Source organism: Geospiza fortis, unplaced genomic scaffold (genome assembly GCF_000277835.1).
Source record: "Geospiza fortis unplaced genomic scaffold, GeoFor_1.0 scaffold254, whole genome shotgun sequence".
NCBI lineage: Eukaryota > Metazoa > Chordata > Aves > Passeriformes > Thraupidae > Geospiza > Geospiza fortis.
The window spans coordinates 447,343-458,193 of record NW_005054441.1 but is presented as its reverse complement, the minus strand read 5'-3'; the positions used below and the strand labels follow the sequence as shown (position 1 = coordinate 458,193).

General features: G+C 48.7%; 1 protein-coding gene across 1 annotated transcript in view; it reads right to left on the bottom strand.

Moving 5' to 3' along the window:
* Nucleotides 1-10,851, bottom strand: part of REXO1 (RNA exonuclease 1 homolog) — a 40,144-nt gene that overhangs the window by 21,501 nt on the left and 7,792 nt on the right. Inside the window, exons 2-5 of the mRNA XM_005427303.3 lie at nt 8,359-10,109; nt 4,867-4,968; nt 2,411-2,612; nt 1,588-1,751 (exon numbers count right to left, since the gene is read on the bottom strand). Of these exons, the coding sequence (XP_005427360.1) occupies nt 1,588-1,751; nt 2,411-2,612; nt 4,867-4,968; nt 8,359-10,109 (2,219 nt within the window). The remainder of the gene's footprint in view (nt 1-1,587; nt 1,752-2,410; nt 2,613-4,866; nt 4,969-8,358; nt 10,110-10,851) is intronic.

The following is a 10,851-nucleotide window of genomic DNA, read 5'->3' as shown; positions in this document are numbered from 1 at the left end:
CATTGGGGGTTTTCTTCCATTTTTCATGCCAATCATGAGGTTCCTAAAAGGATTTACCCCTTCAATTTAAGTGCATGCTCTTCAAAAGCTGCATGTTGGACTGAGCTATGACCCACCACTGCAGCTTTCCATTTCACACCAGTGTATCCCCCACATCACAGCACACTTGCCTCTTTTTCAGAGAGGAAAATGTTCATTCATCTCTAAAACCCCCAATTATTTTGTCAGTTGTTCTCCATCCCACCCAAGAGATATCCATAAACCAAGCCATCTGCTGCAATCTGGAACAAAAACAGCTCTGTGGAAGATGTGAGCTTGTTCCAAGGGGAGCAACTGGTCCTATCTCAATGGGAGAAGTGCTCATTTTCCCCAGGAGACTCTCACCTTGATACCCTGTTCAAGGGGATTTGGTCTTTTTCATTAAATATACAAATTCTCAACCTCTACTATTATACCCTTAAGCACCTCTGTAACTCTGCTAAATATTTTATCCCTTCAGTTATTTCTCTTATTTTTAATCAGCTTCAAGTTCTACGTTACTATGGTGGCAGTTTGGGTGGGAAAGGAAAAAAATTACTTTTCACTCTTCTAGAAATAATCAGAGCAAGTTATGACAGATCTTGACACAAACCATCATCAATACAGGGATTTTTAACCAAGTCCTGGCACTAACCAGTTCTGCCATCCACTCCAGCAAACAGCTACTTATGCCATCCCCAGGCTGCTCCAGGAGGAATTCTGCTCTCAGTTGTCTTAGCAAGTAACAGGAAAGGAGGGACTTAACAGAATCCCAGAATGGTTTGGGTGGGAAGAAGCTTTAAAAATCATCCCATTCCACCTCCTGCCATGGCAGGGACACCTTCCACTGTCCCAGGCTGCTCCAAGCCCTGTCCAGCCTGGCCTTGGGCACTGCCAGGGATCCAGGGGCAGCCCCAGCTGCTCTGGGCACCCTGTGCCAGGGCCTGCCCACCCTCACAGCCAAGAATTCTTTCCCAATATCCCATCTAACCCTGCTCTCTGGTAATGCTCTCTCCCTGTGTCCTGTCACTTTGCTTAGGAACTCACAGCAAAGGCACCCAAAGGCTGGGCAGAGATCCCAGGGGGTAAAGAGAAACAAAACAAAAGCAACTAACAAAGACAAAATAATCTTTTCTTTAAACACCAGCAGCAGCATGAAGTTCAGTGCTCACATTTTACTATCTAGGTCACAGAGGGACGCTATTCAAAACCACCAGTGTGGCCCACAGAGCCTGGCAAGGCCATGAATCCATCCCTGGCTTTTGAGCACGGGAGGTTCCAAGCCCCTGACCCAAACACACCCAGGCCAGTCAGCACAAGAGAAGGCTCAAATTGGAGACAAGTGATCAATATTCACAGAGATCAGAGCAGCATTTAAGTATTTCTACCTTTTTAAGCTCCTACCCCTCGAGTGTTTAATTTTTTATACAATGCTATCTAGGAAGAAACATACCCACTCAATCAACATAATCAAAACACCACTCTCAGGGAGTGCTAAGTTTGGAACAGCAGGATCAAACATTCCACCCTCCCTGGGGAATGACAGGAAAGAACTCAAATTCCCCTTACCTGTAAGGAGGGAACATGTGCTACCCTTTTGGGCACGATGGTGCTGGTGGTCTTGGAAGCCATCCCAGCCAAGGTGCAAGGTTTCAGAGGAAGGGTGGAGGCTTCAGAGTCATTGGAAGGTGTGACACTCCTGCCACCAACAGCTGCCTTACTGCTCCCAAGGCCTGCAGGGAACACAAAACACTCAGGTACAAATCCTGCCACTGGGCTCCAGGCTGCCAGAATGAACTCACTATCAAAGGCCAGTACTGCAAGCTGTGATTTTCTCAAATCCAGGCCTCCAAAGGGACACAAATTGGGTAATTTTAACCACCTTGCAGGCAAGGATGAAGAAATCTTCTGCCAGGAAACGTGTCTCATTTGGGTTTGTTTTGGGGTGACTGAGTCAGCAGAGTTTAAAGAGGTAACTCCGTCAGCTGGAGGCACTGACACCCCACACGTCAGCTCTGAGTCCTTCCACCACAAAGGCACAACAACGAGCCTTCATTAGCACTTCCCTCCTGCTCCTGCCCCCTCCAGGCTTAAATGGAAGAGGGAATGAAGAGCAAACACAATCCAAGGAAGAAACAGAAAAAGGAGAGGCTGAAGTGAGGGAGGCTGAGCGAGGCAGATCAGGCTGGACATGTCTGACCCGCTGCTTTTCACAACAGGGTGGAATTTCTCAGGCTTTCCACTGGACACTATCAGCCAAGATTCAAGTCATGGCCGGTCCTACACATCCCCTGACAGTTTCACACATGCTGAGGAGAAATGTAAACACAGGGTAGAGCCTTTAACCAGGGGGAGGACAGGACAGCGACCCCAAATCCCACCGCTGGCTTACTTTGCTTGGCTGCTGCGGTGAGGGCTGCATTTGGCACGTGAGCAATCCTCCTCTTTTCTCCTGGCAAACAGAGAGAGGTCTTTTGAACAGCCCCAACCAGCTGTGCTGCCTGCTGCTGAGCCAGCTGGATCCTCTGGTAACACACCTCCTGGGCCGTGGGGGGACGGTAGGGCCGCACCACCGGCTTGCTCGGGGTCTCTGCCTGCACACACAAACAGCATTTAGGGCCAGCAGCTCCCCTGCTCCATCCACAGCCCTCAGAAAGGTCTCTTCTCCTCAAGCCCTCTGTTAGCAAGTACAGGGTTTTGAGAGGACAACATCCCAAGTGTCTTCCAGAATGAAATAATTAAGAGTCATCCTTTAACAAACATGGCATTAATGATTCATGCTCTGGGAAGGCCTCCCAGCTCACCGGCACGTTCCTCAATTCATGAGCTGCTTTTAGTGGCTGTGCCCAGCCCAGTCCTGGGCTCTATCAACACCCTCAGCCTTGCCCTAGCACACAGACCTAGCCCTGTGCTGCCTACTTTGCTTTTTACTGCGATAAAAAAGTGACACCAATTCTCCAGTCCTCTTTGCCACAGGACACTGAGCTTCATTGCTCCCTCCCTGAGGACACCTGCATCCACCTCTGCACCACAGCAGCTCCACCTCTCTGCAGCCCTGGGACTGCTTAAAAGCCTCACAGAGAAGTATTTATGGGATCAGAGCATTACATAAACTGATTTTCTGAATTTCAAACAGGCTCTGTCCCTGCCCACTTCTGGAGGCACCTCAGTTCCAGCACAAACAGGTTCCACATGAGCTTCCTTTGATGGCCAAATTTAGGTTTGCAGGAAAAGTGCCAAAAATTATGTCAGCAAAGAGAGAAGTTTCCTAGCAGCAGAAGTACAAGAGAAGCAGCAGTAGCACAAACTTCTCCCTCTACTTAACAGCCTTTGAAATGTGAGGAACAGACCTTCCCTCCTGGAATCTCCTTGGAGGAGGGTGGCCCAGTGTAACACCTGGGGGCAAAGCTGGCACCTCCTGCATTCCTGGCCTCTGATGCTGACAGCAGCTTCTGGATACCAAACTGGGTGCAGTCAGACATTAAATTATAATTACAGACTTCCAAGCAGCACAGGCCACTCATCTTCTGCCTCACCTGCAATTCCTTTGGCCCCCATTTCCCCTGGCAACCAACCCTGAACTCAGCTCCCTCCCCTCCTCCTGCTCAGTCCCATAAATCATGAGCAAGACTGAACAAATACTCCACTCAGAGGGACACAGCAAAGCACGTTCTGAGGTGAAAAGTGGCAGCTGAGGTGTTACAGCACCTCCTGGGCAGAGCTCTGAGCTGAGAAACTGCAGGGAATGCAGGTCCTGGAGCTGCCCTGGCAGCCGAGCACACCAGATCAGCTCTGTTTGCCCAAGCAAAGGCTCTGCTGGGGCTCCCATCTTTGGAAAGCATTTTGAGATCAGCTGTCACATTAAGAAAATATATTTGAAGGTTTGTACATGTCTAAAAGGTGCCTCTTTGCAATAAATATTTGAGTTAATGAATTTCCAAGCCATTTGCTTCAGTCCCTTATCTCTTCACTTTGGAAGAAAGGGCCCTTATCAAACCACATGAACTGGCTGGAGATATGTAGTTAAATAAAACCCATTGTATTGACCCCAGGGCTTCAAATTATTAAAGGCAAAAAAATCCTTCCTAGGCAGAGAAGAAAGGCAGAACAATTAATTTGGACTACCCAGCTCAAATTAGTGCACAAGCCTCCACTCTTATCCTGCTGCAACATAAAACTAATCTGAGATCACCACCTGGAGGGAAACACATTAAACCCTCAGAGAAAACATGAATTAAAATCCCAAGGAGAAAGGAATAAAAAAATCAGAATTTTTTGCTTCTTCTTTGCTTTTTTGTTTTGTTTTGTTTGAATTTTTCTCCTCTGTATTTGTACAATTGGGAAAAAAGAGCATCCAAACAAATACTGCTGAGATCTTGGCTGATTCAGAGCAGATGTAAGGTAATGGTTTTAAACATCTGATCAAATTCCTGTAGTATCTTTTAGATCCACAAGGCACAGAAAAATACCAGCAGACACAGAGTGACCTTGTGTCCAGTTAATTTTTATTGAAATCTCTAAATTAAGCTATACTGGAGAAAAATGAACACCCCAACCTATCCCAAAGGGTCACAAAGAGCACAATCCACTCACTCTTCCCAGCCTAACCTTGGTTTTAAGAAGGTCTTTTGTTTTGCTGCCACTTTTAACTGATCCTAAGCATGGGAGATTTTTGAAGAATTGGAAAGAGAGGAAATAAAACAGCCATAGACTGATTCCAGCACAAACAGCTCTCCCACTGCTGCCTGGCCCTGGGGGTGCAGCCCTTGCCAGGGTCAGGACAGAAAATCCCCACTTGGAACAACCTAAACTCATCTGTTTCTAATCTGCTTCTAAATCTGCACTTACATTTCCTTGTTTGACAAGATGAGAGATCCTTCTTTTTTGGCCAGGAAACAAGGTAGTTAAATTATCTTCTGTCTTTTCTTCATTTGCTTCCTCTTTGGATGGCTGGAAAACAAAAGAACAGGAGAACAGACTTGAAGATCCCTCACCAGAGGAAGATGTGGAAAGTCTCCTTTTGGGTTAACCTTGCAGAGGACAGGTGAGAACACGTGGCCAGCTGCTGGGCCAGTGACAAGAACCTTCTAGAAGCCACCAAGGAACAGCAGCAGGACATTCCCACCCCAGCAGCAGCTCCATGAGCTGGCATGGGGCAGGATCAGCCTTACCTGGCACAGGAGCCTTGACCAGCCCTCCCCTGGCAGCCACTCACACTCCTCACCTCCCATGGCATTTTCAAGTCCAGGGGGTTTAGGGTGGATTGGTTTTTAAGAAGTTGGGAACTGACTCATTCTGCCCTGGGCAGGTGCTGACACCTGCTCAACACCAAACCACAGTGCCCTCACCCCACATTAGGGAAATATTTCCTGCAGGTTCAGCCACAGCTGTCACTGCAGGAAGACTCTGGTGACACAGTCCAGCTCATGTCCAGACACTCAGCAGGAGGCAGAAGCACCTCTCCAGCCAAAGCTACTCCAAGCTGACACCTCACAGCTGCTCCTGGACAAGGAGAACCACTTGGAAATCTGCTTGAAATTTGACTCAGTTGTTAATTGATAGAAACTTGTTAAGTGTTTTGTTTCTCAAAATCCCAGCTGCTCTCCAGACAATCTTGTTTTCAGTTTCTCAAAACAACTCCTGGCAAAACTCTGACATGAGCTTGACAATCTCTGAAATTCAGCAGCAGAGCCAAGGCTGGATTTAGGGATGAGCTCGGGCAGCACTTGGGACAAGGCTGTGTTAACACCACAAGGGTCGCCTTGAATCACCTGGCTCCCCATGAACCCCAGAGTCTGTTAATTCACTTACACCCCTAACAAACTCTCACAATGCAATTCTGCCAGGCAGAAGCACTGCACTGCCACATGCAGCTCCTGCAATGACAGAACCCTGGAGTATCCTGAGCTGGAAGGGACACACAGGGATGATCAGTGCAGCCCCTGCCCCTGCACAGGCACCCCAACACCCCCACCCTGAGCACCCCTGGGAGCTCCTGGAGCTCTGGCAGCCTTGGCACCATTCCCTGGGGAGCCTGGGCAGTGCCCAGCAGCCTCAGGGGGAAGAACCTTGCCCTGAGCTCCATGCCAAGGCCTGGCACATTACTGAGCCCAAACAACACAGGGTTGTGTTGGTTTTGCACAGCCTGGTGTTTGGTAGTGGGGGATGCACAGAGGTGGCTTCATGGTGGAAGCTGCTGGAAGCTTCCACCATGTCCAGCAGAGCCAATCCCTGATGGCTCTGAAGATGGACAGGCTGCTGGTCAAGGCTGGGCCAATTAGAGGAGATGGGAACACTTCTGTGCTAACAGATTTAAGAAGAAAATCAAAATAAAGTGAGGCATGCAGTTTTAATTCCAGCTAGAGAAGAGGAGGTGAGAACATGTGAGGGAAACAACGTGGAGACACCAAGGTCACTGGAGAAGGAGGGGCAGGAGGTGCTCCAGGCACCAGAGCTGAGATTCCTCTGCAGGCTGTGGTGATGACCATGGTGAGGCAGCTGTGCCCCTGCAGCCCCTGGGGATCCATGGGGGATGCAGAGATCCACCCTCAGCCCATGGGGATCCACATGGGGGATGCAGAGATCCATGGGGGATGCAGAAATCCACTCTCAGCCCATGGGGATCTATGTGGAATGCAGAGATCCACCCTCAGCCCATGGGGATCCATGGGAGATGCAGAGATCCATGGCGGATGCAGAAATCCACTCTCAGCCCATGGGGATCTATGTGGAATGCAGAGATCCACCCTCAGCCCATGGCAGAGGTGCCCATGCTGGAGCAGTGGTTGCCTGGAGGAGGCTGTGATCCAGTGGGAGACCCAGTGGAGAGAGAGGGGCTCTGCTTCCAGGCTGGAGCAGCCTGGCCTTGGAGGACTGCACCCATGCCACAGCAGTTTTGGGGGGCTGTGTGCCCATGGGAGGGACTCACATTGCAGCAGTTTTGGGGGGCTGTGTGCCCATGGGAGGGACTCCCACTGCAGCAGGTGTGGCAGGGCTACTGCTCATGACACTGGACCCACATTGGAGACTTTCATGGAGAGTTCTCTCCCCTGGGAAGGACCCCATAGTCTCACAGGGGAAGGATTCCTCTCCCAGAGCAGTGGAAGAAAATCTCACTGATGAACTGACCAAACCCCCATGGCCTCTCTCCCTGTGATGTCAGTGGGAAGGAGGGAGGGGCTGGGGTGGAAAAAGCTGTTTTAAGGGCTTATTTTACTTCTCACTATACTCCTCTGATTGTGTTAGCAATAAACTCACTTTCTACCTCTAAGCTGAGCCCTTGGAGTGTTCCCTCCTGGTCCTTACCTCAACTCATGAACCCTTGGTTTGAAATTTTTCTCTCCTCTGTGCAGCTGTAGCAGGGGAGGGCAAGTGAGTGACTTCCATGGGTGCCTGGTGTTTGGCCAGTGTCAAACCACAGTGGGTCCATCTAGGAAATCATGCCATAAACAAAAAACATGCCCCATGACCAATCCCACCCACAGACACCCATCTCCCAAAGAAGGATCCCTGTGCTGCAGTGAGCCTCCTTCCCCAAGCAGGAAACCAAACCTCAGCACAGGGATGCAAAGGAGCCACATGTGGCTGCTGACAGCTGAGTTTTGTCACTCCAGGCCACAATTAACTGTCTGCTGTAAGTGGCAGCCCCTGGTTCAGCACTTTCTGAATTCACTGATCAGTAACTCCTGCTACAAATTATATGCCTTTTAATTATTTTCGTGTTATGTAAATACTGTCTTCTTTTTCTCCTTAGTCTGAAGCCTCTGGTACCATTGGAAGAAATTTTACCTTCCATTTCTGGTTTGCACGTCCCACAAGGTATCCAGAGATCCTGAGGAACTACCTGTAGTATGCACTCAGAATAGGAAAGATGAATTTGGGGAGTCTCCAAAGTGTCTGACAAATACTGGACTTGCACCAACACCCTGTCCAGGTTCTACCTGCCCCAATGTTCCTCAAACTCTGCTGCAACAAGAAGGCAGTGCCCAGGCTGGCAATCTTAGATTGGCTTTGAAACCCCCAAACTCACTCCCTGCAGCCTTCTCTCCAGCCATCCACACCCCCAAGCTTCCCAGGCCAGATGGAGACAAAAGTAATTGGTAATCTTGAAAGTCTCCCACACAAGAGGGGACTGAAGCCTCACATTTCACAGCAGCTTTGAATCCAACAGGTAAATTCAGAAGCAAACACTTCCAGGCACTCAGCCACAACAGGGAAGAGATTCTTCCAACACATGGAGTCTCCCTCTTCAGCTACTTTAGACAAGCAGCACCACTAAACCAAACCAGAATCCTTCCACCTTTAGAGGGGAGAGAACCAACACCCCCAAACCAGCATTACCTGTTTGCCGAGCCTTCCCTTGTCTTCCGTTTTCACATCTTTAGATTCATTAAAGATCCTGAGACACTCCTCCATGGGATCTGACTCAAAGTCCACATCTTTCTCAAGGATGGAATAATCAATGTCATCAGATGTAGAGGAAGATGATGAGGACTTGGACAACTTTGAGCGCTTTGCTTTCTTTGTCCTGTCCCTGTCACTGTCAGAGGCTGAGCCAGAGTCAACCCCATCCAAGTCTGAGCTCACACCAAGCAATGAGGAGGACAAAGGCCGGCCTTTGTCATCCTCATCTCCACTCTCATCCCCAAACAGGTCCACATGACTCAAACTCTGCTGCTTCCGACCCTTCTTGGGGTCTCCTTGTCCTGCACAGCTGACCTTCTCCTTCTTTCTCTCCAGGGAGCTCTTGGTCCCTTTCTCCTTGTTTTTACGACCAGAGCTTTCCTTGCCATTTTTCACATCAGCTGTTTTGCTCTGAGGATCCTTCTTGCTGCTCCCCACTTTCTCTGGGCCCTTGGTGACACCCTCGCTCTTGCTTTTCCCTGAACTGCTGGTGCTGGACTTGGATTTTTCTTTCTTACACCCATCTACTTTTTCTGACTTCTGTTTTTCAGGTTTCTTCAAGTTCCCATCTGTTTTCACTTTGACGCTTTTGTCTTTGCAGTTTTTCTCTTCATTCTTGGTTTTTAATTTTTCTTCTTTCTTGAGCACTTTGTCTGCATTTTTATTTTTCTCCTTCTTCCCAGCCTCACTGAGGCCTGGTGCTTTACTAACATCGGTTTTCTTCTTTTTTGTTTTGTCTTTGGAGTCTTTGTTTTTATTTTCAATTTCCTTGTTGTTCTTACCAGAACACAACTTCGCTGCCTTTGAGTTCTTGTCTGATGAGTTCTTGGCAAGGTTTTTCTGTGAATTTGGAAGGTCCTCCCTGTGCTGTGCTGCTTCTTTGCTCCCCTGGGAAGCAGAGCCTTCCACTTTTGTGCTCTGCTCTTTGCTGGAGGACTCATTTGACTCACTCTCAGAACCAGCTTTTGAGGGTGAACTACCAGAAGCTGTTTTATATTCCACCTCAGCCTCATCTTCAGAGGAGGAGAACCTGGCCAACACCTCATCATCATCGGGATCTTCACAGAGCTTCTTCCTTGATGGAGAGTAGGAGTCCTCATAATCAGAGGCCCTGTCCCTTTTGGACCCCTTGGTTGTGGCTTTGCCCAACAGCCTGGCAGAGTAATTGGAAAGGGGGTCATATTCCAAGTCTGTGGAAGGCTTGGAGTCATCAATCACATATTTGTTGTTAGTGACAGTGCTGCTGTATTTTTTATTCTGCACCACAGCCTTGGGGACGTACTCCAGTGAGCTCCCTTTGGAGCGGGAGGAATCCAAAGTGTATTTACTGGAGCGGCCAGCAGCAGCCAGAGGAGTGGGGTTGTAATCTGAGTTATTATTGAAGTTATAGCTCCCTGGATTGTACTCCAAGGATGCAAAGGAATCATTCTGAGGCCCAGCAGCTGACACAGGTGAGTTTGAAATGAGTGAGGAGCCCTCTGAAGCACCAAACTCCTTCGTGGTTTCCAGCAGCTCCTCGTACTTCTTCTGCTCCCTCTCCACTTCGTTCTTCACTGCCTCAATGGCCTTGTTGACCAGCTCCAGCTCCAGAATTCCAGGTGTGACATCTGTAATGTCAGCCAGAAAGCCATCCTCCACCTCCAGCGAGGGCCTGGGCAGCTCAGGGTTGTAGGGATCATAGCCTCGCTCTGCAAAGAGGGAAAAAAAATCATTTACTGCCAGCATTTCAAGTAAAATTTAAAATGAGGTCTTTCTAGAGTCTGCTCTGATCAAACCCCAACACTGAATGACACAACCAAAAGCCACACTCTTGCACCACATAATAAATAAATGTAGGATACCAAAAGCCACCAATGATATTCTCTGGCCTAGACTAAACTAGATTGTAAAACTTACTCCCAGGACTAAAGATCTGCTAACAAAGTGCTTTTAAGACTCATGGAAAACTCTATAAATTAAATATATTTCAGGGCACCAAAGGATAATCACTGTATTAGGCCCAAGGGGAGCTGACTGTGCACAAAACTATCTGCTAAATTCAATGAAGCCACCAAGGAGGAAAGAGGATTCCAGTGAGAAATTGTGGATTAGGTTCTCACTTCCCAATGCCAACAACTAAAGCCCACCAAAAGCCTCCAATATTCCTCAAGCCTCAGAGATTCTCAGGGCAGTTGCAGGAAAACCACTCTGATCTGAACTGACAAACTGAGAGCTGCTGGCAGGAAGGAAAAACGACAACAGGCAACACAACTCAACCACTCAGAGCAACCACCAAGACAAGAACATTGAACACACAAAATATTTCCCTTTTCCACACTCCCCTTTCCAGAAAAGTCCCTTTGATGGCCTCTTCCTCATCCAGCTTGGAGAAGGCTCCAGGGAGAGCTCAGAGCCCCTTGCAGGGCCTGAAGGGGCTCCAGGAGAGCTGCA